At 40.0% G+C, this 27965-nt stretch overlaps 4 protein-coding genes and 2 long non-coding RNA genes across 7 annotated transcripts; 4 read left to right on the top strand and 2 right to left on the bottom strand.

Moving 5' to 3' along the window:
* The first annotated feature begins 32 nt into the window (after positions 1 to 32).
* Positions 33 to 9062, top strand: LOC135633605 (uncharacterized). Of its 2 annotated transcripts, XM_065143271.1 has the most exons (10): positions 33 to 363; positions 1448 to 1486; positions 1715 to 1835; positions 2725 to 2786; positions 3375 to 3442; positions 3755 to 3804; positions 4600 to 4669; positions 7826 to 7946; positions 8019 to 8135; positions 8797 to 9062. In XM_065143271.1, the coding sequence occupies exons 1-10, from the start codon at positions 67 to 69 to the stop codon at positions 8890 to 8892; spliced, it is 1041 nt and encodes a 346-aa protein (XP_064999343.1). In that variant the 5' UTR covers positions 33 to 66; the 3' UTR covers positions 8893 to 9062. The 2 variants fall into 2 exon arrangements, with proteins under 2 accessions (XP_064999343.1, XP_064999344.1); XM_065143272.1 differs by lacking the exons at positions 1715 to 1835; positions 2725 to 2786 and having other exon boundaries at positions 34 to 363.
* A 1566-nt stretch (positions 9063 to 10628) lies between these two features.
* On the bottom strand, positions 10629 to 13536 carry LOC103978492 (zinc-finger homeodomain protein 4-like). Its single transcript, XM_065143273.1, has one exon. The coding sequence runs from the start codon at positions 11769 to 11771 to the stop codon at positions 10998 to 11000; it is 774 nt and encodes a 257-aa protein (XP_064999345.1). The 5' UTR covers positions 11772 to 13536; the 3' UTR covers positions 10629 to 10997.
* A 949-nt stretch (positions 13537 to 14485) lies between these two features.
* On the top strand, positions 14486 to 20288 carry LOC103978493 (zinc finger BED domain-containing protein RICESLEEPER 2). Its single transcript, XM_009394303.3, has 3 exons — positions 14486 to 14772; positions 15059 to 15121; positions 18106 to 20288. The coding sequence occupies exons 2-3, from the start codon at positions 15117 to 15119 to the stop codon at positions 20114 to 20116; spliced, it is 2016 nt and encodes a 671-aa protein (XP_009392578.2). The 5' UTR covers positions 14486 to 14772; positions 15059 to 15116; the 3' UTR covers positions 20117 to 20288.
* A 114-nt stretch (positions 20289 to 20402) lies between these two features.
* On the top strand, positions 20403 to 24472 carry LOC135632275 (uncharacterized). The gene is made up of 4 exons (XR_010494658.1): positions 20403 to 20486; positions 20564 to 20608; positions 20693 to 20770; positions 20871 to 24472. It is a non-coding gene; the product is annotated as an uncharacterized LOC135632275 (long non-coding RNA).
* A 713-nt stretch (positions 24473 to 25185) lies between these two features.
* LOC135632273 (B-box zinc finger protein 22-like) lies at positions 25186 to 26558 on the top strand. Its single transcript, XM_065140697.1, has 2 exons — positions 25186 to 25407; positions 26128 to 26558. Exons 1-2 carry the CDS (start codon positions 25186 to 25188, stop codon positions 26494 to 26496), a joined length of 591 nt encoding a protein of 196 aa, XP_064996769.1. The 3' UTR covers positions 26497 to 26558.
* LOC135632274 (uncharacterized) lies at positions 26374 to 27168 on the bottom strand. Its single transcript, XR_010494657.1, has 3 exons — positions 27103 to 27168; positions 26583 to 27017; positions 26374 to 26506 (listed from the first exon to the last, which is right to left on the bottom strand). It is a non-coding gene; the product is annotated as an uncharacterized LOC135632274 (long non-coding RNA).
* Positions 27169 to 27965: the final 797 nt, after the last annotated feature.

Raw genomic sequence — 27965 nt, 5'->3', positions numbered from 1 at the left:
AATCACGCGTACAAAATCAAGGGTCTGCACGCGGCCCTCTGGTGGCGTTCGAAGGCACAGACCATCATGTTATCCGTGGCATGCGGCCGCCCGTTCTACCCCCTGCGATCCTTCCATGGCCAACCCAATCGCCTGGTGGTCCGACGCAGCAGGGCTTCAATCGTCGAGCGAGGTTCCCCATGCCGACCGTGGAGATCCTATAGCAGCGGAAGCTTGCCCCCCTCGTCGTCCTCCTCAAGAAGCAGATGGAACGCGCGGCCTCCAGGGACAGACGGAGATCCTGCCGTGGAAAGCAGAGTTGGTTCCGGAAGCCCTTCTACTAGTTTCTTGTCCCTGCTCTGCCCTCTTCTCAAGTTCTTTGGTGTAAGAATTACTCTCTCCTCTTTGGCATTTCTGTTCTTGATTCTGATTGTACTACGTTCTAGGACTTTAAAGAAGTGGTTGTTCTAGTTTTCCGAATCTTAGTTCGTGCTTTCAGTTTTAGGGTTATTCTCAATAGGATTGTTTGTTCTAATCCATGTGCCTCGTAAACATCAAATCAAATTAATTTTCACCTTCTTCATTTCTCTGGATTAGAAACTGGACCCCTAGTGCCGGAGGAGCCAGATAGGATCAAAGTCGAAATTTTGATGAAACCTGCTTTAGGGAAGCAATAATCAAATCTATTTATGTGAAAGAAAGGTTGATCATATAATTTGAGTGGGTTACTCTCTCTCTCTGCAAAAAATTCAAATGAGAATATCTGGTGAGGATATTAGTGATTTTGGTAGATTGGAAACCTGGATTCAAACTAAAAAGCGGCTATCTTGTTAGAACTAAATTGATGAACCCTACGAATAGCACATTTCATTGTGACCTTTTGTGTCTTTTATACTTTCCTCCTGCTTCTGAACCAAATGGACCATGAAATGGGAACAAGAGTTATCTCACATCGATTCATTTCCTAAAGTTCGGATTCAATTACCAAATGTTTTGGATAATGTAGACACTTAAACTGCCTTTTTTCTTGTTACATATCGACGTTTGCAGCCATATGGCAGAAGTTTGTCTTTTAGAGAGTAAAATAAAACCATCTTACAAAATTACAGAAGGTTGAAATATGAGGGTCAGGACCTTGTCTATTTGGTACCTTCTTTGGTTTCTACCCTTTAATTCCCAGGTCTTGCCCTTGGACCTCTGGATTCAAAATGGATCCATTCCATTTGAAATGCACCTTGACCTGACAGTTCAACACAGATGATCTCAAATCTATTATTGACAAGCTTTTTCATGCATAGAGAATATTTTACTTGTAATAATACCATGCTTGCCAGATAATTTCAACAAATAATTAGACTGATAATGTTTCCCTTAGTTAGCTTTATTTGTTGTGCTTGAGGAACCCATTAAAGTTTTAAGCCGCTCTATGGATATGATTGATGTGTTTTGATCTTTTTCTTTGCAACAGGGAGGAGATCCGTCTCAAGAACGAAATGAATTTCTAGAGGTAGGATACATCCTAATCTTATATTTTTTTACTACTAACTGCTATGAGTATACAATATGCATCATTCTTCATCTGAATTAGTTGCTAGCTACATGATGCACTTAACCAATCAGCGAACAACTATTAGGATAAAGGACATATACAATTTTCTTTGTAATATGAGAATGTAATCCTTTTGATTGTAGCACATGTCTTATTTTTTATTGTAGTACCTGTTTTATCTCACAGGTTGCAACATCTTCAATATCTAGTTTAGCTAGATCTCCATGGGGTTCAAAATCATTAAACAACATAAACAACCTGGAATCTGCAACAAGTCCACAACCATACTTGCAAATATATGAATTTGGTAAGCTTCTTCTTACATCTACAGAGGGATTCTCATGTTTAATTATGATAAACAAACAGTCTACAAGTGATTGGATCTAGCTTTAGATATGCTTTTAAGTGATCATATAAAACCAGCCAAATTAAGTAACAACCCACTATAACTTCGTTAATGCTTAAGAACAAAGTAGATTAAGAATCATTACTTGGAACTCCTACTTAGAACATGAAATTCATTTGACAAACTTGTAAAGAATTATGAGTCTCTTTGTCTTGGTACAATGGTAAGATTGTTTTTTACAATATGGGTGATCAGTATTCACGTCTCAGAAACAATATCTCTAATTATAAAGTAAATATAAAGTAAAGTAAGGTTGCATATATTGATTCTCCCAAGACCCCATTTACGAGATCCTCGTGCACTGGGTTGATCCTATTGTCTTGTTTGTTCACGAAAAAATTGATCATAGGTTATTAATCCTTTTTGGTTAATATGGTGAGAGAACTTACATCTTTAGTAGATGTACTTCTCTTTCCTTTTTCTTTTCTAAAACCCATCGGGAGGCTTATAAAACATCATTGTGCCTTTATTAGTTACATCAACTTAAAATTAAAGAGGCATCATTGGAGAATTTAGTCTAATCCAGGTCATTCATGTCATTTACATGCTAGAGGTCATGTTTGCTTGTTTTTCATCAAGTAAATCGAAAAGACATTTTTTTGTTTGACTTAGGGCAACACATGAAATGTGTACCTGTGAAGTTGTATTTCTCAACTTAAAATTCTTACCTTATTAAGAAAATGATTCATTCACTATGATATTTATGTTGATTGTGTTGCGACTTGCGATACTTTTTTTCATAATAGCATTGATTCACAAGTGGAATGTTCTTAATATTATTTTTCAACAGAGGCATGCCCTTTTTGTAGGAGGGTCAGAGAAGCAATGACTGAGCTGGATCTCACGGTAGAGGTACTAAAAAGTGATACTTATATTCAAGGTTCGCAATACCGTACTGTATCGGTATTTCGATCTGGGCTCGGTACCGATACGGTACGGTATACCGAGCGGTACACTCAGGTGTGCCGAGTACTGTAACACTGCTACAGTGCTACGGTGCAATGCTACAGTGATACAGTGCACTCGGACCGGTAACCGGCGGTCCGCATACCGACAACCTATCGGACCGATACGTACCGCCCGTACCAGGCGGTACAGTTCGGCACTGCAGACGTTATATTATTATTACCCTTAACCCTATGAGTCCGTATACACATTTATCTGAAATTTTGTGTGAAGAAGGTTGGCAATGAAGGCATCCAAAGTCCTACTTTCTTTCATGCTTAAGAAACATAATTTGATGATATAAATGAATAGGAATTAGTGATCATTTAATCTCCCACATAGATTTAATTGGTTTCCAGTAAAATTTTCTCTGAGTTATTAGAAATAATACATCGATTCAATTTCAGGTCCATCCATGATATTGTACTTTAACATGTTCTCTTTTTTGATAAGTACTTTCATATGTCAGTTTGTCATATTTGGATCAGTTTTCAGGTTTACCCTTGCCCAAAAGGATCACTACGCCATAGAGAATTGGTCTGGAGTATTGGTGGGAAAGAACAGTAAGTATTACATTCACTGTCTTTAATCAAACACTTTGAGTGATAGCACTTCCATAATTATAATTGTCATCCATTATCATGTTTGATGTTAATATGACATATTCATTTATAAATATTGCAGCTTATGTTATTTTCTATTTCTTTTTTGGACATTTGCATATGCATAATTTCAATGAATTGGTCTGAGACGTGCCATTTAGTTATTAATTGAAAGAATATATTTCTGTGATGTGAAGTTTTTCTTGTTGTGATGCTTTTATTATGTGGGGTTTATTAGAATCTCATTTTTACTTGAAAAATGCTTTTATGCAGGTTTCCTTTTCTTGTGGATTTGAATACTGGTGTTTCAATGTACGAAAGCAGTAAGTCATCATGCTGTAGTATGCTTTCAGTTATTGCACATGAATACAGAACTTATAGGTGAAAATTTTTAAACCAGAGTATTTAGTTTGGTATTTCTCTATTGTCTTCTCCATAACAGTTGGCATCAGAATTAAAATCAGAATTTAATTTGAAATCCACTAGAATTTTTAGGAATGAGATCTGAAATCACACTTCCAGCTCACTAGGTAGAATTTCAAATCTTTCCATATGGGGGATTTTGATTCCCTTAACGATGAGATTTGAAATTTTATTCACCATAACCAAATATAACTCTTGAAATTGAAACCATTTATTTTAATTCTCATTCCAGTGATCAAAACCTGTGAACCAAATGACCTTTTAAAGTTTATTATGTAACAAAGAGATGATTACTGATATATCTATTTGATACCAGTATTGCTTATGGAATTATTTTAAATTTATAATGTATAACGGGATCTTTTGATCTGTGAAGTTCCTATCATTGATAAGAGGTAGTAGCTTCATGGCAGGCTTCATTTTCATGCCATTATCTGCACACAAATGCAATGTCTTGATACAATTTGTGATAGCATCTACTGTTAGTTGGCTAGGTTTCTTGTACAAGGATGATGCTTTCGTGTACCAGTTGCTATTCATGTTAAACTGAGCTTTGAAGGTGGATATCATATTTGTGATTTGCTACTTCTAGAATCATGCAAATATTTATCTTTCTGCATGTTACTGTGATCTTGCTTGTAAACTTTATTGATGTCTGAAAACCTCCTTATAACATGTAATTTGTACATGTATAGATGATATAGTGAAGTACCTATTCAGGCAGTATGGTCAAGGGAGGAACCCATCTTTTGGTCTCTTGGAGAGGTAATATTTATCAGTCATTTTGAAGTTTTGTTCATCTAGATACTGACATTTCATTTTGTTTTGTTATATTTTGCTTTTTTTTGTTTTCAGCGGGAGGGGAGTTTGGGAATCTAACACCTGGCCTCTTAGTATTGATTTCTGAGGGATAACATAACATGTAGTGATGCTTGAATGTTGAGGAGTATTAGTTCAAGCATTAAAAATGTTCAATTACTTTCAAAGAAGTACTATGACTAGAAATGTGACTAAAGTAGGCAATAGCTGGCATATGTAATATAAAAGAAGTTGATCTTGCGTCCAACTTGAGAAGATCATTTAGTTACAGGTTTACTTAGTCGGATTAGTTTAAGTCTCTTGAAATTGATATTGGCCTTGTTGACCGTAGTTCCAAAGAGTTTGGAACTTCTTTAAGATGCTGGTTGGATGTTACAGAATCCTGGTAACTTTATACACATGCCATGCAAGCATCCATAAGTAAGTTGAATTTGGTGTCCCATTGAGGAATCAGTATTTTGACAGTAGTCCTATTTGTGTCATATTTTCCACTTCTTGTTATATTAGCAAAATTATATCCATGTCAAGAGCACTACAAGACTCTTCTTTTAGAGCTGTATATATAATCTCAAGATTTTCAGGTTTGAATATGTCGCTTTTCATTTCTGCAAAGATGTCTCTTGATGATTGTTCCTAGGTTTTAATATAAGGTAGCAGACCAGGAATCCTGTTCTTTGGATTTAAATTAGATCATTCTAAATGTACGATTCTGTTTACCTTCATTATCTATTAGCATGCTTGTAGAACATACTTCTAGAACCATTTAATATCAGAATTTGTCATTATGTTGTTGATAATATGAGTTACTAATTAGTTATTAATCACAGTCAATTTCTCTTTAATTCCTTGAGGTATAATTTTTCCTGAAAATTCCTTGAATATTTCTTAATAATTTATATTAACTGTTGTCAAATTCTTTCATTATGTAGTTCAATCAGTGATTTAAAAAGCGTTAGGCGCCAAAAGGTGCTAAGATCCAAAAACGCCCGAGGCGCTAGGCGTTCGCCCAAGCGCTCGCCCGAGCAAAGCGAGGTGCTAAAATATAAAAATATATAATATAATTAATAAATATAATTATTTAAAATTTTAAATAAAAATATGCTGTTAAATTAAGAAAATATAAGATATAGTATATTAAATATATACTATTGTATACTGTTAACAGCATATAGAAGGAGAAGAAGGAAGAGTGTAAGGGGGTGCTGATTGAGAAAAGAGGAAGTGATAGCAACAGCGGCAGCGGCAGCGGGAGTGTGAGGAGGCAACGGCAACGGGAGCGGGAATGTAAGGAGACAGCGGGAGTGTAAGGAGGCAGCGGGAGCGGGAGTGTAAGGAGGCAGCGGCAATGGCAGTGGGAGCGGCGATAGTGGCAGCGGCAACAAGAGCAGGAGCAGGAGCGGCGAGCAGCTGGAGGCGCGAGCGGTGACAGCGGCAGCGGTTGCGAGCAGCGACAACGGCAGCGGTTGCGAGCAGCGACAGCGACAGCGGCAGCGGTTGCGAGCAGCAACAGCGGCGAGCAACAGGATCGGGATCGAGAGCGACAGCGGCAATGAGGGTTAGGGTTGAGTTGTCGCTAATATCGGTTTTAGTTGGTTCGATTGAACCAACTAACCACTGAAAATCGAACCAGACCTAAAATTCTGGTTCGGTCGCCTGGTTTAACCCAGGCGCTCGCCCGAAGCGCCCAGCACCTGGGCTCGGGAAAGCGCCCAGGCGGCGCCTGCGCCGCCTGGAAGTTTAGCGAGGCGCTCGGGCCTCGCCTCGACTCCAAAAAGGCATGCAACTCTTTTCGATCACAACTATTTATGATTCTTGTCTTGTTTGGCCTCCGAACCATCATGGCCTCGAGGGACTCGACCAACCATGATGTTCGGTTAACTCATCACCATCGTTAAAAGATGAGTTTGATTCGATGATATGCCCTCAAGGGACTCGACCAAACATACCACGTCCTCAGGTCACCGTTGACATCTCTATATCATAGGCAATATATCGAATCATGATATAGGTGAGCCTCGAGGGACTCAACCTACGCCGAGAATCAATTTCTCCCTATAACGATGGAAGGCCATGTGGGTCAATCTAATTGCCTCAAGTTTACCGACTTAATATTATTGAGAGGGGAGATTTTGATTCGGTCTCCTATGACGTATCACACATATATATATTTAATATATATTTTTACATCACATGCAAATATATATATATATCTAATAGGTGTATAAGTAATCACACATCATATGAGTAATCATACCAAATAATCATGGATCATAATCTAATATGATCAAGCCCGAGCCAATGGGCCCAATCACTCACATCATAATCTACGTGTGCATCGACACATCTCTATGCCCTGTGATCGTCCATCTCGTCCTAATCGATTCCGTCAACATCTCTATACGTAGTGCCTAGGCGAGCGCCCGAGCGCCTTTTTAAATCGCTGTGTTCAATGGTTTTCTTTTCTGTGATAATCACCATTACATGTCTTCTTAGGTTGTCTCTCTGTATAATGTTACTTTTCTTGTTTCATTTAGTTGAAGACCACATGATAATTTAAATTAATGAAGACTGGCTAAACCTATGACATGAGCCACTACATAGGAACTAGAAAGAGATACATAGCTACAGGAACTTTTATGCAGTATCATAACATAGTACCCTCCGAGGAAGAATTAGGTATGATGTACAAACTACAATTTACTGTCACCTTTGTTGTAGCTTTTGACCTATGCTGAGCTTGTCCTTATGTGTATGTACTTTCTTTAGCCATTCGTGTACCTGTGAACTATAAATATTTTTGTTTCAACCCTAGCCTGGTCAGGTTGGCAATCAAGTAATTCATGTGGCTGGTACAATTTTCAGGCTCCATGTACCGACTTCATCTTGATGTTAAAAAGGCTTATGTGACGATGATGATATACATGTGTATCAAGTGAACTTCAACATCTAAGTAGTTAAGAATTCTTCACTGCCATCATCGTTGCATTGTTGGTGCAGGACTGTCGAATCATTTTACTTGAGAATATATTGCCAAATAAAACACCAATTTCTAGAATGTCTAATTTCATAAATTGAAATCTTACCCACCTATGGGAGGAGCAGCACAGTGTTCACAGGATGGGTACCTACTCTTCTACGGGCCGGTAGAGGCATGACATTGTGGAAAAATGCAGGAAAGGAACCTTCGATGAAGCTAGAACTTTATTCATATGAGAACAGTGTGGTATGCAATACTTCCCTTCTACAAATGTTCTTTTGATGTCTTTTCCATCCTCAATCTTCTTTTTATATGTAGTATTCTAGGATTGTTCGAGAAGCGCTTTGTGAGTTGGAACTTCCATACATTCTCCAAAATGTTGGAGAGGGCTCAACAAAATCCAAGTTGCTTCTTGAGACATCTGGTTCGAACAAGGTGAGCCATCAAGGTGTAAAGATCGATTTCCATTAAAAACAAAAGAAGATATCTAAATATACACAGAAAGATATTGTGCTTGCATCTCAACTGAATTTTTAAGCACAATGTTCTCTATTCTAGATAGCCAAGTAAACAACTTCTTACTGGGAAATCATGCACTTATTAGAAAAAGAGTTTGCTATGTCAGCACAAGAACCCATTTTTCTATTAAAGAGGCCACATGGCACCTGTTCTTCCTTGCTAATCCTCTTGACACAGTAGGAAGTATTTATGGGTCTAGGTAATATCACATAATTAACAAGCATAGCCCAATAATCCTTTGTATACTTCAATTGTTTTCTATTTTATCATGAGAAATTTATTTTTTTTATAAAGCAAGTAGGCTTTTAGCTGATAACCAATTATGGGTTTCTCTAAGTATGTGATTATCTGGAGATATAGGCTAGTAATGCAATGAGATCATAGATAGAAGAATATGATGGCATGGATTGGTATCTAGGAACGGGACTTCAAAAATAATGGCAATGACATCTGCTGGATCCGTTGGTAGGATTGCTTGGCAATGACAAGTTTCATTGAGATATTTTTGTTGTCATGCTATTGCAACATCTAATGTAATTGATCCTAACATCAATTGTGTGGCATTTATCTGTTGCAGGTACCATATCTTGTTGATCCTAACACCGGATTACAAATGGGTGACTATAAGAAGATTTTGTCTTACTTATTCCAGACATACTCTGCCAGTAACTAGCTTTTCTTTCGCAAGCTCATTGGACTGTATCACACGAGATGTGTCCCTTCCATTTCATGCAGTAAGCTGTGCCATTTACCAAACTTTCGCCCAGCTAGAAAAAGAAGTGAAGAAATGTATGATGCTCAGTAATTCATTTGACAAATCTAAACCAGTACCTTTAGCTGATAGATTGCATTCCACTGAGAAATTCCACGATTGAGCTTTTGTTGAAGTATGCTAATTCCTTCAAGTACAGATACCATTTATATGTAATCATATAAATGTCTTTCTTTGTCATTAAATATTTCCATGGTCATCACCATTTATCCTTTGTTAGTAGTGATCACCCCAACCACTCATCATTATCATCCTATTTTTTATGCTGACCACATTTAGAGAATAAAGGAGACCTAGCAAAACTACATACACTTCTTTGCTAAATCAGTCATTTGCGCACCACAAAGGTCCTACCTTGATGCCTTGATGCAATGCCAGCACACTGTAGATGTGCTTCAGACTAGTTCATATGGTAATGTACTGTCTCAAGCAACTTTTATACTTTGAGGACACTGATTGCCCAAATCTTTGAGAACATTGCACATCCTTCTATTTCTATGGTATAATAGACCTTCCAGTGCTAGACAAATATTTATGTTCAGGATTTATGTTCAGGGTCAAAGCATGTGATTGCTAACCAGGGAGCACTACTCTCCAATGGAGCAGTGATGCTCCTTATACCCTTGTCATAAATGCCACTAAATGAGTTGACCTGCTGTTTTGGTTCCCATCTGTGGTAAGTTTCCAGTACTTTACCAGCCTATGGGCAGTGAAACCTGCAATCTGTTCCCACAACATAGGAGAAGCATAGTAGTGTCTAGTAGGGGATGCTGTAAAAACATCTCTATTAGGGAGATAATGTTGGTGAGCACTCAGCTTCAGTTGAGAATAAAGAAAGCTTTACTAATATCACATGAACTTTATCCCATGCACTTCACTGCACTGTTCATTGTTCAGAACCAACTCATGAGGAAACTGAACATACAGTCAGTTCAGGAAGATGGCACCAAACTAGTAAATGCTATTGCCTTGGCAATGTTTAATGACAAAAGACTGACTAAATGGTGACAGCAATGTCTTCTAAAGGTTGGCAGTTCAAATATCAATGGTGAACTAATATATTTATTGTCTTACTCAAAGGGAAATATGATATGCATGTATGTTGTCCCAAGTTTCTACACTTGAATGGGAATATAATGTTTGATAGTTGGCAGCTCTGGTCAGTTTTCTTAGCCAAAAATAATAAATTGCATGGATGACTACATGCTTGGCTTCTGCAATTGGATCCACATGTATTTGCTGAACTCAGTGGGGGAGTGCTTTCAACCATGATAGTAGGATAGTGACCTACTTGACAAACAAAGGTGGAGATCATAGTGACCTTAAGGAAACATGGTAATGTATTAATTCAATCTTTTTGCAGAGCCAGCTCTGGTCCTCATTTTGATCATCTTCTTGATGATAAAATATATGATCTACTTGTCCTCTATTTTAAAGTATAAATAGCATCTCTCTCTCTCTCTCTCTCTCTCTCTCTCTCTCTCTCTCTCTCTCTCTCTCTCTCTCTCTCTCTCTCTCTCTCTGTGTATATATGTATATATGTATTTGTGTTTATATATGTACAACTAAGTATATTTTGATGGTTTGCCAATTGATCTGCCAATTATGACATGCTGTTCATATTCAAAGTTCTTATATGAAGGATCAAGAAAACACAAACCAGTTCTTGAGAATGAAAAGAGAAGGCCAAAGAGAAGTCATACAGCCATCTGAAAGAAAGAGGCAGTGATTGATAACAATTCAAGGGATGTCTTCCTTGTCAGCTGTCAGAAACACCTGAAAGCATAGTCCTGGAATGACATTGAAGTGATCAACATCTAAGCTTGGAGAACTCTGTAGAAGAAAAAGTTCATGGTTTCAATCCACCAAGCTTCCTATCCTCCTTCATCACCTCATGAGTGACATGAGAAAATAGTTATGACATGCGACCACCAAACTCAAAACTTGTAGGATGAGCATTTGCTATGGAAACACTAAATGACAGTGAGAATGGCAGATTGAAGTGGTCATTCAAGCTGGAGAGAGACCTTCCCTGCCAAATTGTGCTTGTTGTTGTGCATCCACACCTTGAGGACTCTCCTCTTCACCCCAGTCTCCTGGCAGAACTGCTGCACCACACTCTCCTCCTGCTTCTGAAGCCTCCATCCCATCTTCTCAGCAAAGCTCAGCATCTTCTCCTTCTGCTCTGTGGTAAACCTAGTTCTGAACCTCTTCTTCACCATGGCAGGCCTCGGCACCATCCCGCCAACTCCTTCCATCTCGTCAGACTCGGAGGTCTGCATGGCTCCCAGTGGCATCACCACCCTTGGAACGAGGCTGTTGCTTGCAGGGCTGTAGCCAAATGCATCTGATCCTGAGACGAGGAAGCCCTTCTGACCCATCATCACCTTCCTCCCCCTAAAGGGGTGGAAGCAGTCACACGAGGGCTCGCCTTCTGTCTCTTTCCTGTGGAAGTTCCTGTGGCAGCCGCAGGCAGAGCACTTCAAGGCCTCTGGAGTTCCTTCCTCCCCACTTGGCATGAACTCGCCACAGCCATCAGTAGCACTCCCACCGATGGAAGCTGCGTGGTTCTTGTGGCACTCCCTGTACTTCACCACCACCCCTTTCTTGCCATGGTGATGGTGGTCCTCTGTGGTGACAATGGAGAGGGGAGGAGGAGGCCCATTGGTGGAGTGGTGGATAGGAGGGGTGTCATGGATGCTGCTGTTGTGGCCATGATCACCAACACATGCACTGGCCATTGGTGTTGCCATCTCTTCTTCACGACCAGAAACATCCATTCTCTCTCAATCTTTGTTCTCTTTCTTTATTTGAAGTGCTCTTCTTGACCTGAACACCAGAAGGAAAAGGACACTGGACAAGAAAGATTGATCTTTTTTTCTTCTTTCTTTCTGAGAGCTAGACTAGACCACCCTCAAGGCTCAAAACATAAGCTATGGCTTCGGGTATGTCTTGGAAATCCAACTAAGATACTAATGGATCACTTTGGCTTTTGCAGAAATCAAAACCCTCAGGTTCTGGTGATCCTTATCCTGACACTCCTTGGGGTGAGGACCCAAGTGTGGATGAAGATCGGAGACACTAACAATGGAAGAGATGCTTGAATCTTTTCTCGATGTAAATGCGTTGAGAAGAAAGTCGAGGAAGGTATGTAAGATTAGCAGTTTAACGAGGGGGAGAAGAAGACTCGAAGAATTTGTTCCGAATGACTGCCCTGAAGTTTTTCCTTGTACGAAGGAGGAGGAGGAGGAGGAGGAAGAACTTTGGAGTCTCCATAAGACCAAGCATTCATTATGATCTGTAGACCGGTAATTACCACTCTTTCTAAGAAGGTGAAGTCCTCAAATCTCATACAAAAGACAACTCAATTAGTTCCTATGGGCTGTGAGAAAGAAAACGACAACAGTGCCAAAGGTCTTCTTCCTAGAACCTCTTCATTGTCTCCAAGGACAGCTGAAGAGAGCAAGAAGAGGTACTCCATGATACCTGGAGTCATGCAGAAGCGCAGAATGGTTGACAACCTGGGACAGAGCAAATCCCACCATCCTCGCTCTCGGCTGCAGGCATGGAAGGTGAGAGAAAATCTGCATGGATTTTATCCCATAAGAAGGTACAGTGTATGCTTCGTTGTTCTTTCCATTGCGAGAATTGAGCATCAAGAGGAACTTGGACCGAAGAAGGAAGGCAAAACAAATAAAGGCCAAAGGGTGGAAGAAATCCCAGAGAGAGGAAATAAAGTGATTTGGTAGAAGGGCTGTGGTGTGAGACAATAAGAGTCTTACAGCAGTAGTGAGGGAGCACAAATGTTGGAACAAGAAAGGGAAGGTAGAATTTTACAGGACAAAGGAAAACCGAGAAAGTTTTAAGGGAGGCTGTGACCAAACAAAAAGAAAGTGGGGTGTTTGCTTTGCTTGCACTATCAGGAATCAAGCTTACGCCATAGATGGAGAGAGTGATGAGACAGAGAAAGAGACGACTGCTGTGTCAGAGAAGGGAGGCACTCGGTGAGAGACAGAGAGAGAGAGAGAGAGAGAGAGAGAGGAAGCAGCAGCAACAGTCCCCCTCATTATGGCGTCGAGGAACATAAAGAAAGCTTGCTAACAATACACCCTTACAGGAAAACAAATGACACAAACACGTCACAGCTTGAGAGTGGCCGAAGTCCCCACAGCATACCCTCAACATTCCATTCCTCTCGCCGAGGAAATCAGATGTCGACGATTTGGCAGCAACTTCGGGCGTGCAATGAGTCCGATGAGAACCTGCAGTCATCAACGTCACTGGGAAGCTCTTCATGCACATTATCTTATTGTCAGCAAGAAAATAATGCACCATTCATGTGCGATGGGACTTTACTCGGTGCATCTCTCCTACTTCAAGCATCCTATGATTCGTTGCACTATCTTGGTCGGCTACTGGCAATGCTGCTCGAGCTTAGATCAGGCTTTGAAGGTTTCAGAGCCTTCCTTCCTTCCTTCCTCGGAAACATAAACGTCTGTTTGAGGACACTCTTATCGAGTGTTTGAGCTCTGTATTCAAAGATCATTACCGGTTCTTCACTGAACAAAGGGTAAAACAAAAGGTGAATGCCATGGTCCATGGGATTCATTGTTCTTTGGCTGAGCAACATCCTCCATCACAAGCCACTTTTGCTGTAGAACAGCATGAGATCCTTGAACATGTCTGGGGAAGCCGACATGAAACCTTTAAGGTGGAATTGTATCAGAACAGGCTGTTTCACCAATCCCCATTGACATGTTACCCTTGAGGATTAGTGCTCTTCTCTTTTCATCTCTGCATCTTTTTACAGCAAACTGCTTTATTCAGCTCTGCTTCCTCCAAAATCCCTTTCTTGAATCTTCTTTCCCACCTTTTAATTTTGTTTCATTTCCTTTATTCTACTATAGTTCCCTTTACCAGCTTCTGAGCCCTTCGCTTTTGGAATCATCACAAGATTGGCAGATATAGAACTTGCTGAATGCTAACATCTCTGCATGCCATTTTCTGGTGCAGCTCATCATAATTCCTTTGAGAAGGGAACTGCTATGATTGGCTTTGTTGAACTCATCTTACTGGAATGGAACCTTAGTCTAGAGATCATCAACTTTTCCTTGTGATCCCAATACAATGCTTATTTATCACCTCACAATGATCATAGAATTCAGAAAATAAAAGAGATTGGAGCTTTTTCTATTGCAAATTTAAAGGAAAATAAAAGAGATTGGAGTTCTTGTGGCACACATAAAATCTAAAGGAAAATAAAGATTTGATTCGTTTTCAGTTCCACCAAAAAAATGAAAGAAAGATTGCAGAAAATTATTCTCGATCCTTAATTGTTCTATAAAGACCAAAGTGGAGCAAAGGGAGATCAACATGAGTCACGCAAGAATAATGGGCTGGGTTCGACTCGAACCGGAATCGAACCAATTACTCCCACCAGACCGGTTTGGGTCCGTGAAGTGCTATAAATAGGAGGCCCACGGATCGGCCCATGGGCGACCCCAAGCGGCTCTCTCTCCTCGGCTTCGATCGCGGCGCCCGTGCCCGCCGCCGAGCTCCCTCGACACCACGGCCCAAACCCTAACCCCAATCCCCATCCCGACCCAATCCACCAGGCTCCGGTGGCCCCGTACCGCCGCGCCGCCGTCGGATCGCCGGCCTACCCGCTCCTGCTTGCTCATCTCGTCGCCGCCGGAAGGGGCGGGGATACTTCGATTGTTCTCTCACGCGATTCCTCCAGCGTTCCGCGGTTTATCCTTCCCGCTCTGGCTCTGGACGTCGGTGAGAACTTTTTACCGCCTTGTTCTCAATCTAGTGGTGGTGGTGTTTACGTCTCTCAGTAGCAGATTAGTTCTCGAGGTTTAATATTGTCTCTTTCGTTCCAGTATGTATTGATCAGGCTTTCTGGGTAATTGTGTCATCGTTAGAATGTTTCTTCTGTGGGGATTTCTCGGTTCCTTGTTTTGTTCCTGGTTATTTTTCATCTCGTCTGTTCCTCAACTCAAAATTTCTTTATGAGAGTGTTTGCTGATCATTTATGTAACGATTATGTACCTCGACTTTGCAGTGCGTCTATTCTGTTGGGTCTTTGGGGTCTGTTGATTTCTACTGCTTCTTCATAAGATATGAGGTATGTTCTTCTCCTCAAAGTTACCTTTAATGGTTGATGCTGAAGCTGGTAATGACAATTTTCTGTAGAAAAGGTATCTTTCCAGCTTGCTATGTGCTGTTTATGTAAGCCCGTTGTATACCATTTTGATGCTTGAATGAGAAATATTCAGAATTGTTGGTTGTTGGTTGTTGGTCATATCACTATGACAACGTTAGAAGATGCAAGCTTCTTTTTCTTGATGAAAGAAATGAACAATATGAGATGCTAATTTTTAGTCAAGACAAAAAAGTCAATTGAGTTTTGTGTATATATATGATAAAACCAAATAACGATTGTCATTCCTGTTGTATATGGTCATTATTGTAGGCAACAATAAGTTGTAGGCTATCATTTATACTTCCGCTGTTATTTCCATACAATGGTATCCAGGTTCATTCTATCAGGATTGTTTGTGTTGGATCAACCAAAAAATCTATTAAAAAATGGACATCTATCATTTAAAAGAATTAATTTCATAATTTAGTGATTTAGAAAACAAGAAAAGGTAACTTGAATGTCTCACCTGGTTCAATATTTTTTTCTTTCTTCCACTGGGGAAACCTTCTGTCATGGGTGGTCTGCTGAGTTCCTCTTCCCCTTTACCCTCCTTATGTCATAAGGTGCCAGAACTGAATGATATGGGCTGGGTCCAACTAAGCTCAGCTGATAAAAATACAATGAAAAAATTGATCGCAATCTAGTCATTGAGATCAGCCGGATTGGGTTGGGACCCAGCTGTTGGTGTGTATATGTAGCTGTAGCCGAAACTACCTCAATCAATTCCATTCCTTCTTGTATTATGAGCCCTAGTTGCAAAACTTCTTCAAGTCACTAGTTATTTCGTTCAATTGTGGGAACACAATGTGAACTCAAGAAAAAGCTGTTGATGCAGTGGCCTATTTTCACTTTTTTAGGTCATGATATTTTAACTTGGTCTCATTTTGCAAGATCTTCTTGCTTTGGGAAGCATGTAGTATTTTCATTACATAAATGTAGTTAATGTTATTCTTTATACACAATTTTTTGTTGTGATTGAGTGCCAATTTACATACACTTTTGTAGAAAGCTTATTGCAAATAGATTTGATTTATATGATTAGTATAAGTCCATATATTCATGCTTGCTGTACTTGCATGCTTACTATTTATTTCACCAACCTTTGGATGTAAATACTCTTTGATATGCATAGTTTGTATTTGTTTTGTTGAACATTAATTCTTTTGATGCTTCTGATCATGGTTCGCCTTACCAGTCTATACTGATGTACCAACTTGCTCTCGGTATGATACATACCGAGCTGTATCGAGTCATACTGAGCATACTGACACATGATACATGGGGTCATACCAATGTACCACCCATACCGGTCCCTTGTTAGATTGGTATGAACCACCCATACCGAGTGGTACACTGTGATACAGCGAACCTTGCTTCTGATAACAATTAACAAGATTCATATACATTATTATTTCTTTTTCTAACTTAATCTAATTTTCTATTGGTGTCTAAGTTGTAACCAGTTTGATGTTTGTCGAGTTATTGTTTTATCTAGTCTTTGTTATACAGGTTGTCATGAGTAACTGGCTTCTTAAACTATAGCGATAACCTAGTTGAATTGATTTTTTTATCTGTCAATTAACCTTCTAGACTGCATTTTCTGTCAGAAGCTTCTCATACAGAACAACATTCACTTTTTTTGTTGTTTGAAATGATTCTGAATTATGTTGTTTAGGGCCAACTTCAGCTCAAACTTTATGGGAATCTCAACCTTGATTGGGCTTCTAGGGAATGGCCCAAATAATAGTCTCTGATCCTCATGGTGAATCCCAACCTCAGCTCTGCCGTGAAAAACATCCAATGAAAACCCCCTAACCTACAATTCGTTCTCTGCTTCTTATGTCTTTAGTTTCACCAGCCCCTCAATGGTTTCCACATCTCTTCCTCCTCTCCCCTCTTCTCTATCATGGATGTTCTACACATCCACCTTTTGTTTGTGCAGCAGTCCACCCACCTCCTGTACCTCTTCCCCTGCACGTTCTGCCTCCAATCCAGGGCTTCAGACACGGAAATGGGGGAGGATGAGATTGGTAGGTAAGAAAACATCTTCCTCCATTCTTTCCCCTTTCTCGTCATTTTAGGCAAGAAAGATTGCACTCACCAAAGTTGAAGCTTTTTTTCCCCTCATTTCTTTCGGATGCAAAATTTAACAGCAAGGGTGGAACTCAGAAGATCAATGCCTAGAGAGAAGAGTCTGGAGTGAAGCCTTACGATTTCATTAAAGATCATCTAATTATCCTCCAGCAATTTTCCTATTTCATATTTTGGTTTACTTTGCTCACTTCACCATTTCACATAAGATAAAGAAGATACCTGCGGCAACTGTATTGCACCCATGGCTACTTTGTCAACCTTACAAAAGGCCCTAAAGACCTAATTATGCTGATATCAAATTTTTAGTGTGGGATTCATAAGTGCATATTCTGTTTGGTTTAGAGCATGCATTTGTTTATTCTGTAGGTTTCTATACACTATAAAGCACATATTTATGTGCATTCTCAGAAACATTTTGATTTCTTGCTTTCTTCCTTTTTTTGTGAGTGATGATACATTACAATACCACTTCTTTGATGTTTTGAGGGTACATGTACAAAATCTACCTTATGATGGTTTACATGCAATTGTGAACTCTGCAGTGGTATGCATGCAATTTGGAACTTGATGAGGTACATGTAATTATAACTTCGAATAATTACAGGGTGCTCTCCTTTTTTAATCAGAAACCTTAAATTGCAACATTTCCAATTTTGTTGTTGTCCAATTTGTAGTTGGGTAATGGTTTGATAATGAACTTCCCATCTTTTGTCTTTGGTTTTGATTAAGCATATCCAGACAATATTGAAGAGCCCTTGGTCGCATTTTGCTTTAATACATTTTAATTTATATTATATGTATGCTTAATGTAGCATGACCGGAGGTAATGATACTGAACCAGTCAAAACAGAAACAACACCACCAACTTCAAGACGCGGGAGAAAGAAATCGTCAGTTTGGGAGCACTTCACTATTGAAGAAGTATCCGGAGGATGTACACGAGCTTGCTGCAAGCTTTGCAAACAAACCTTTGCATACAGTAGTGGGTCGAAGATAGCCGGCACCAGCCACCTCAAGAGACATATTGCCTTAGGTTCCTGCCCCAAAATAAAATTTCAGAACAAACTGGCACTTGCAAAAGTTGATGGAGATACCCTTGATCCACCCAAAAGACGCTATAGGTCATCTGGCTTTTCAAGTGTATTCGACCAGGATCAAAGTTATGTAAATCTTGCAAAGATGATCATTGTGCATGAGTACCCTCACGACATGGTTGAACACCCTGCTTTCGTTGCTTTTGTTCATAGTCTCCAACCGCTATTTAGGATGGTCGATGTCAATACCATTGAAGGAGAGGTCTTATCACTCTATCAGAAGGAAAAACAAAACCTCATACAGGTCTTTGGAACTATGCCTGGAAGGATTAGCCTGACAATAGGTCTGTGGACAACTAGTCAGACTCTTGGCTACATTTGCCTTTGTGGGCAATTCATTGATAGCGAGTGGAAGTTGCATCGGAGAATGCTTAACTTCATGATGGTATCTTCTCCCCATTCAGAAAATGCTCTTAGCGAAGCCATCAGTATTAGCCTTTCAGATTGGAATATGAAGAGTAGGTTGTTCACCATAACTTTAGACAACACTTGCTCATCACATGACATCTATAGTGCAAATCTAAGGGATCACCTCTCCAATAAAAACATGCTTATGCTGAAAGGACAATTGTTTGTTGTACGTTGCTACGCCAATATCCTGAATGTTATTGCGGAAGATGTGATTGCTTCAATTCATGGTATCATATATAACATTCGTGAAAGTATAAAATTTGTGAAAGCATCTCCGGCCCGTGAGGAAAAATTTGCTGAGATTGCCTTACAACTTGAAATTCTCAGCACGAAGGCCCTATCTCTTGATGTCACAACACAATGGAACACAACTTACCTCATGTTAGTAGCTGCCTTGGAATATAAACAAGCATTTAATTTCTTGGAAACCTGTGACGATAATTACAATGAAGCTCCAACAGCTGATGACTGGAAGAAGGTGGACATTGTTTGTACATACCTAAAACTTCTATACGACTCTGCAAATGTTGTCATGGCAGCAGCAGATCTAACTGCAAATATATTTTTTCATGAAGCTTGGAAAACTCAGGCGGAGCTGACTAATGCAACATTGAGTGAGGACACTATGGTTAGCAGCATAGCTAAAGAGATGCACGAGAAATTTGACAAATATTGGAAAGATTGCAGCCTTGTCTTGGCTCTTGCTGTGGTTATGGATCCTCGTTTTAAGATGAAGCTAGTTGAGTTCAGCTTTTCAAAGATTTATGGTGCAGATTCTGCCAGATATGTTAAGTTGGTTGATGACAGTGTTCATGAGCTCTATCTCGAATATGTTGAACAGCCACTTCCTCAAACTCTGGCTTATGTGGACCAAGGAGAGGCCAACCATGCCAATGGCGATGACAAAAATGTGCCCACAACATCAATGCCTGCGGCGGATGGGCTTCAAGACTTTGATATGTATCTGTCTGAGTTAGCCGTGAATCAGTCCTCTAAGTCAGAGATAGATCAGTATTTGGAAGAGTCACTTATGCCACGGATTCAAGAGTTTGATATCTTGAACTGGTGGAAGCTCAACTACCTAAAGTATCCTACACTCTCAAAGATGGCTCGGGATATTTTAGCTATTCCAGTATCAATGGTCGATACAGGCTGTTCTATATTTAGTTCAGGAACCGGGAGCAGAGTGCTTGATGAATATCGAAGTTCTTTACGCCCAGAGACAGTGGAAGCACTTTTTTGTGCAAAGGACTGGCTCCAGTACTTGCCCACCATGGCAGAGCCACCATTGGCGGCAGTAGTCAACATGGAAACCTAGGATAACACTTAAATGCATCTTTGTTGTGGCATTATGTATGGTCGCAGATGTAATGTAATGGTAGCTTTCTATTACTAGGTCAAGATAGGTTATTATTTCTTGAAACCTTTATTTATTATATGAACTTAATTATCTGTAATAATATATATATATATATATTGTTTTTTTACTATCTGAATATTCCATAAACGCCCAGTAGATTCATCTCCTCAGACTGCCCCACATTTGATGTAGCAGTTGCACAGGCATGCTGGATTGACTTCAAGAACACATTTTCTGTGATAGCAGGAGAAGATTGTGTTCAGAAATCCAAAGAAAGTAGACACAATTTGGATTCAGGATTGGGATATCTCATTGCAACCACTAACAGGTGGATTCTCTTATTGATTATATACTTGTGTTGGCCTCTGCTGATGTTTTTATGTCACTCATTCCTGATGCATGCAGGAACTGATGCAAGCTCCGGTGGAGGAACTCGCAATATGGATAGAGGTCAGCAATTCCCATGAAGAAGATGCAAGTGTTTGCAACGTTGTAAATGATTTATCTGATGATTCAATGGGCAATAATCTGCAGAAAAGGCGCCCCCAGTGATGATGTTTCAGATGCCAGAGATTCAACCAACTCCAGCCATTGACTGTTCACTTCCTGCAGGTTGATGTATTTCTTCCTATTTCAGATGAGATCTTATTGATATGGAGATTTTTTTTTTTGGGTGCTTTCATGTATTCTAACCTTCGATCCAATTTTTCAGTGTTTTCAGTGAGCAATCCGGAAGAGATGAGTTACATCAGGAGAGCACATCATACTGGAAGGTAATTTTGCTGCCATATTTTTAATTCTTTTCATAATATAAGTATTATATCAAACTGCATGCATAGTATTATTCTCATGGACTCGAACCTGAAATCCATCACATGAATGATCTAATAATTATGTTACGAAAATTATCATTTAACACTAAAGGTCATCCAATCCAATCTCAAATTATTAAGATACCTAAATCATTTGGTACAGAAGCTTTTTATTCAGCCATCTTATCTGCATGATCAGTTCTTCTCTTTAGCATTGCTCTGACAAATATTTCGTGCATTAAATCATAGTTTTATTTCCACGATCCAAGTTCACATCAGTTTTATCTCAGCATCATCGGCTAATAAAACAAATACATCATGACATGTATCTCTATCTGGTAGGTTCATTCATTCACCAATATAAGAATATAAATAAAATAAAATAAAAGATTTGATGTTATCATCGGATTCCTGACAAGACATCATGGGCCTCGGATGACATAAGTGGAAATAGATCATCATCAATGTGACCCTCGGCCATGGGAAAACCTAGTAATCACACACACGAGCAAGGGAAGGGGAAAGACGAAGCATCAAGATTCGTTCTTACGAGGGAGGACATGAGAGATGATGCCAAGTGGGAAAAGCGACCCAAATCTGGTGCCCATCCCTCGGACAGCGACTGGTGCCTCATCTCACTCGGATTAGGTGGCCATGTCCATCTCACTCGTGCCTCCAATCGTGGGCATAGTTATTGCCCATGCCAATGTGGTCCCTCGACATTGACCCATGTGGCCCGTCATGGGTCCGGACTCGGGTTTCATCAACATCATCATCATCATCTACCCATCCGCCCCCACCCGACCAGGAGCAATTTCCATGCCCTCCCTCTCTCCGAGCTTGTTTTGTTGCCATTTCCCAACTAAAACATTAATTGGATGACAAGAACAGGCTTGGAACCTTTTTTGTGACGTGAGGCATAATGTCAGGAACAATCTCATCATCTCTTTTTTTTTTCCTTTTAATTATGGATGAGAAGTGACAAGAAGATCTCCAACGTGAGGCATAAGGTACAGGAGGCTTAATTGGTTAATCTTTCGATAGCTTATCAATTTTCCTCATTTCGTTACTCCATCACCGGCTTTTGATTCGAGATACTACTGTAGGTCAAGTTTTAGGGATTCATGTTGATCCAAGCTAAATTTGAGGCCTTTTAATCTGAGTTCCTATAAGAAAATAAAGACTCGAGCTGAGTTCAAAGAGTATGATCGTTTTGTTCTATCCAACCTGTTTAAAGTAGATTCTGAGTATCTTTTACTTTAGATCATGCGGTTTCAAGTACTAACTATTGAATTGGATTTGGATGCTAAAACGAGCTATTGATGTTGAAATTGGACTGTAATTTAAATAGAATTTATGGATATCTTATTTATCCTTATTATTATACACAGTGGGTGAGACTTTGTATAATGTTAAAATCGTTTCTTTATATCATCATCCCATGTTGACAACATATAGGGATCGATAGTCTCGAAAATAGAGATAAGATTATATACATTGACTCTCTTTGAATCTTACGTCGGCGAAAGAGAGCACTCTGCATGTATCTTCCCATTATCCTGGATGTGCCTAAACTCTACAATCACTACAATATAACCAGTAGAAAAAGAAAGAAAGAAAGAAAGAAAGAAAAATAGCTTTCATTTTGGGGGTCAAGTCCAAAATAACTTTTAGATCAGGAATGATTTCTTTACTATTCTCCTCCTGCTCTTCTTGGCCTTTCACGAATGATGAAAGTTATGGATAAGGTGACTGGATCTCTTCTGCAAATCTTCAAGTACAGAACTCCTCATGTTGGTAGAGAGAGAGAGAGAGTAGAAAAGCTCCTCAAAAGCCTGATGGCATGTGAGTTAGATCTTATTCAGGAACAAGATGTTTTGGGCATGGAAGCATTTTGGTGAGATCAAGTGGAAGGAGCATGTGGTTTCCCCAACTCATGATTCATGAGAGAGGAGGAGGACCACAGGTGATTCGAGTCTGCAAACATTGAGATGGTGAGGGGTGACCCTCCACGGCTAGTAAGGGTTTATGCTGATCTCCCCACTCATTGCAGAAAGCTATGGAAATTTCTGATGATTCATCATCCACCATCACAAACACAGACTTCCCTACCAAACAACTTATGAGCCAGCCATTCATTGATGGTGCTGTGGAGTCAATTCTGAGTTCTTTTAGAGTCATTCGACTATTGACGAAGCATCAAACTGCTTCTTCTTCAACATAAAAGGGTTTTGTACCCATGGGAGATGCATTGGAACTTTGGTGTTTGAGTTGGTCCAATCACTGTTTTAGCCGTTTCTTAGGCCCTATTGGATTGAGATTTTGTGCGAGTTGGATTTTTAGATTGCATAGTCAAATCACTATTTTATTCTATCTCATGTTCTTTTGAGGATTTGCACTCAACTGCATCTTAATTGTATAAGTCTATATAATTTAATTGGATCATCGATATTTTCTACTATTTCTTTAGGAAAGGTCTCGTTTTGACTCAAGACTATAACAACTCGTTTTGATGTCAGATTTGTCGATCATCGTTCCGATCGAATGGGCTCATCTATTGACACAAATATTTATATCTTGATCAGCGTTGCATCGATCTTATAGAACAAAGAATTGCATATTGTATCAATCAAGTGTGCGTGACACATCCACCAAATATGTCGATCGTCAATTTATCTTCATATCTCCCTATCTACGGATAACATTTTGAACGGAAAAGAAAAACCTAAAAATTAAGCGACATTAGATATCTAGGGATAAAATTAAGTATACAAATGTTATAAGTAGGAATCCATCAATCGGAGGAGGGACTCTGACATTTAACAATTTTGTTAAATAATATATATTATATCAAACAATAAAATACATTAGTAATAATAATATAAAAATATATATAATACAATTCAAGAAGATGATATGGGCAATGATAAGAGAGAACAAAAGAGAATCGAAAACTTTAAAGTTGAGAGTATTTAAATCTTTTAAATATTTAGCGAACAAGCCAATTGATCTGTTAGATCCGAATTTTATAACTATATTTCCGAATGATTTTGATGTCTCTATTCCAATATTTCTGAATGATTAGTGTGGAAGTCAATAGATAAGATGGTGAGATGTTGCTTGCCAAGCCAGTCAGATGCAAACAACAGCAATACCAACAAAAGGAGCGGTAATGTCCCAAGAAGCCAAGTTAAAATGCATGTTAGCCAAACGCAGTGGTCCTGATGCTGATGGTCTTTAATAGCACCAAGACAAGTCCGGCAGCTGCCGTCGCCACTGCAACTGTGTCCCTTGTACTAGTTGCCCACCAATCAGCAGACTGGCCTCTGCATTTGAGTCCATCTGATATCTCTTCACATATGTTCTGTCATCGTCGATGCTGAAAACTTCTTCTTCTTCTTCTTCTTCTTCTTCTTCTTCTTCTTCTGCAAGCAGCAAATCACGCACGCAACGCTTTGATGGTTCATTGTTTCCGGACGTTGGCAGTCAGCTTCTTCGGATGGGTGCTTTTGTCACCTGATTTCTTACCTTGTTCTTGAAATGCGATGCCTGAGATCTACTGCTTTGCATTCAGAGAGCTATCTATAGAGGAGGGCTGTCAGTATATATGAAGAGAGAGAGAGAGTAAGTACATGCAGGTGTGTAGTTTAACCTGTCATGTTTCCGAGGCCATTAATTAACACCACATCTTATTGAATGCTGATGAGAAATATTATAGGGAAAGAAGGTGGGTTATCCTCTCGGCCACTGCCACCATCATAGTGCTCTCGCACAATCCACCAAAATATCTCCTCAGCTTTCTTTGGCTGCCTCTTTTCCTTTTACTTTTTCCCACCGCACTCTTTCCTTCGAACCCCCCCACCCACCTCTTGCTACTATAAGACCGCCAATCAAAGCTCTCTCTCTCTCTCTCTCTCTCTCCACCGGACAAGACCAGTGCAACTCCAGAACGAGATTTTCACCACCCTTGGACTTCACGTACGTAAGAGGAGGTACCACTTCTCTCTCTCTCTCTCCGTAGTCACTTCACCTGAAAGTTCTTAGGATCGATGGAATAATGCGTGAGAAATCTGCTGATCGGGCCGTCAACGTCTTCGATTGTTCCTGCTTGTCTCCAGTTGTTAGGCTGCCCATTCATGTACGTGTGAGTGACGTGCGTTGCTATTTGGTAGCGTAACCTGCAGCACGGGGGGAGGGCGGGGCATTCGGGTCAGGATGAAGATACAGTGCGACGTCTGCGAGAGAGCGGCGGCGGCGGTGCTGTGCTTCGCCGACGAAGCCGCCCTCTGCTGGAGCTGCGACGAGAAGGTGCACGCCGCCAACAAGGTCGCGGGGAAGCACCGCCGAGTTCTGCTGCTCCCGAGGGGCTCCTCCTCCCCTTCCCCGCATCCTTCCTCGACCTCGGCTGACAACATCCCCGCCTGCGATGTCTGCAAGGTGACGTCGTTGTCGTCTTTGCCGAAGCCGTTCTATCGACGGACTGTAGCTCTGATTTATCACGCTTATTTCCTCTCTTTTTTTTTTCTCCCTTTTTCTGCTCTGCTCTGCTCTTCTCTTTTTGTGTTTTATTTTTATTTCTGCTGTAGTCAGTCATATGTGTAATAATACTTCTTTCCAATATAAGACGTTTCCTTTTGACTTGTAACATATTCCAAATGCCTTTAGCATATGACCTTTCGATTGTTCAAATGCCTCTTTAGCATCCATCCAATCAATAATCTCTGGTTAATTATAATAATTAATCATAATCATTATAATATTATTATTATTATTAAAATTTAAAAAGCCTAAAAGACTCTTTAATTCAATAGAGTTCATATTTTTTATTTTGTTTGGATTAGGCAGCAGGTAGCCATCCATCTTTCTTGAACCAAAATTGGCATTTAAATTCTCGCTGTCTCAATCGATTTTTTTTTTTTTTTTTTTTTTGCACTCCCCATCAGATCTCCACTTTCTCATAATTATAGAACAGAGGGCAGTGCGCAGCATTTATTCTTCTTACCTTCTTCACTGGGGAATGAGAGAAAGCTCTCCGCTTTGTTTAGGCCAAAAGCAATTTCCTGTCACAGAGTGTTAGAAAGCAAAATAATATGCTTGCATCGATTAGCTTTGCCGAAGAAATGTAATGTCATGCCATACCGTAATGATCTTCTGCAGGAGAAAGCTGGGTTTTTCTTCTGCTTGGAGGACCGGGCGTTGCTGTGCCGGCAGTGCGACGCGACGACGCACGCAGCCAAGCCCTGTGGGTCGTCGCACCAGCGGTTCCTCATCACCGGCGTGAGAGTCGACGATGCCATCGACAGCAGCAGCAGCAGTGGTGGTGGTAGATGCAAAGCCAACGGCAGCGGCGGTAGCGGAATCCAAAGTCCTTCAGGCTCTCTGGCGTCGACGCCGACAGCGGCTGTGGGTGAGAGGCTTCCGGGAGATCCCATGGGCCATGATGGGTGGTCTTGGACTGAGCTCTTGGATGGTGTCGAGCTCGAACGCTGGTATGGGATACCAGACCCTGGCTCATCCTCCAGTTGACCTGCAAAAACTGTAGACGATCCAGAATCACAATGAAGGGAATAAGAGCGCTATTATAATCATATGAACTCATCTAATCTTTCTACCTCTCCTATTCATTGTTTTTGCTCTAAGCATTTTCTGTGCACCACCTGATCTCGATGGGCATGAAGAACACAACACCTGTTTCTTCTCTTGTGGCATGAGGTGTTCAAAGAATCCAGAGAGAAAGAACAGCCAAATTAACTCACAACCATGACGTTTCTTTGGTAGCTTTGATGTGCATGCCATATGCCACGGAAGATCATAGGAGAAACAAAATAGTCTTATGAAGCATAAATCTGTTTGCATAACTTTCACAAGACAAAAATTGTCTTGTGATTTTTGTTCCTAATGCCAACTCAAGGAGATGGTCAACCTTCAAAGACCTCAAAAGTCTAACATTATGGGAGCAAGTTAATCATCTCAGAAAGTACGTACATATCACAAGGTTCCAAAAACCATGCAAGAAAAAGACTTATTTCTTCGGAGTACACCATAACCTGCAAGAGTATGACCATCTTGTAAGTGAAGCAGCTGTCTTTCAGGAAAGAAAAAGGATCAACGTCAATTATGTCGAGCATTTACCTGAAAGAGAAAATGAAAAAACATTGGGTCCACGGGCCAAATCCACAGTAAAAAAAAAACCTGTAAATAAGGATTAGCCGATCAAATAAGAGGACTGCAGCAAGTAATGTATGTAAAACCCAGAAAAAAGAGGATTGTAGCCTTTGGCATCGCACACAGTGTCGTAACACAAGTGTGAAATAAACAAAGATGATCACTAGATAACTGCAGACACCACATGGGAAAGGAAAACACAGAGAAAAGCCCAGTGTTGGCAACAATTAGGTCATGCAGCAAACATTTGTGATGTGATATAAGATTAATTAGGTTTTCTTTAGGTCAGTTAAGACATCATACCAAACTCCTCGAGAGCCTTGGAATTAGTTTCTATGTATTATATGTTATATTTATGTTGATTTTGTTATGTTGATGGGTTACTGAGAAATCCGCACAGGCAGTATTGCCAATGAGTCTTTATAGATATCATAAGTTGAGTCCTTAACACTAGAATATTAGTGACTTACGTGTAGCAATCCACAAGAACTTCTAAATTTACAAATAAGCATCGATAAATTTTTAGACATTCTTGGAGAGGATTCAATATCTAAGGAGGGATGGTTTTGATAGAGTTGCATACATACAACCCAATTAAGATAACAGAATCATATTGGGTTTGGTTTTTCAGGTCCAAAGCGAGTCAAAAGTAGACGGAGCCACGGTTGAGTCAGCTGGATCCAGATAATCTTTTCTACTTTTTGGGTCCTCCAGCTGTTTTTTTGCTCTATATTAGTAAGGTCTGCTTCATGTAATTGTGATTTATTTAGTTAATTATCAGATGTAAATTGTTCCTAATCTCTTAGGTTTTTAGATCAAATGATTTATTC

This window comes from Musa acuminata, chromosome BXJ3-3 (genome assembly GCF_036884655.1).
Source record: "Musa acuminata AAA Group cultivar baxijiao chromosome BXJ3-3, Cavendish_Baxijiao_AAA, whole genome shotgun sequence".
Classification (NCBI taxonomy): domain Eukaryota; kingdom Viridiplantae; phylum Streptophyta; class Magnoliopsida; order Zingiberales; family Musaceae; genus Musa; species Musa acuminata.
The sequence above is the reverse complement of the archived record's forward strand: the minus strand, read 5'-3'. Positions and strand labels throughout refer to the sequence as shown.

Coding starts and splice junctions, on each gene's coding strand:
- LOC135633605 (XM_065143271.1), top strand. CDS start 67: ATGTTATCCGTGGCATGCGGCCGCCCGTTCTACCCCCTGCGATCCTTC. Junction 2,787..3,374: donor AGCTGGATCTCACGGTAGAG/GTACTAAAAAGT, acceptor ATCAGTTTTCAG/GTTTACCCTTGCCCAAAAGG. Junction 8,136..8,796: donor AGACATCTGGTTCGAACAAG/GTGAGCCATCAA, acceptor TATCTGTTGCAG/GTACCATATCTTGTTGATCC.
- LOC103978492 (XM_065143273.1), bottom strand. CDS start 11,771: ATGGATGTTTCTGGTCGTGAAGAAGAGATGGCAACACCAATGGCCAGT.
- LOC135632273 (XM_065140697.1), top strand. CDS start 25,186: ATGAAGATACAGTGCGACGTCTGCGAGAGAGCGGCGGCGGCGGTGCTG. Junction 25,408..26,127: donor CCGCCTGCGATGTCTGCAAG/GTGACGTCGTTG, acceptor GATCTTCTGCAG/GAGAAAGCTGGGTTTTTCTT.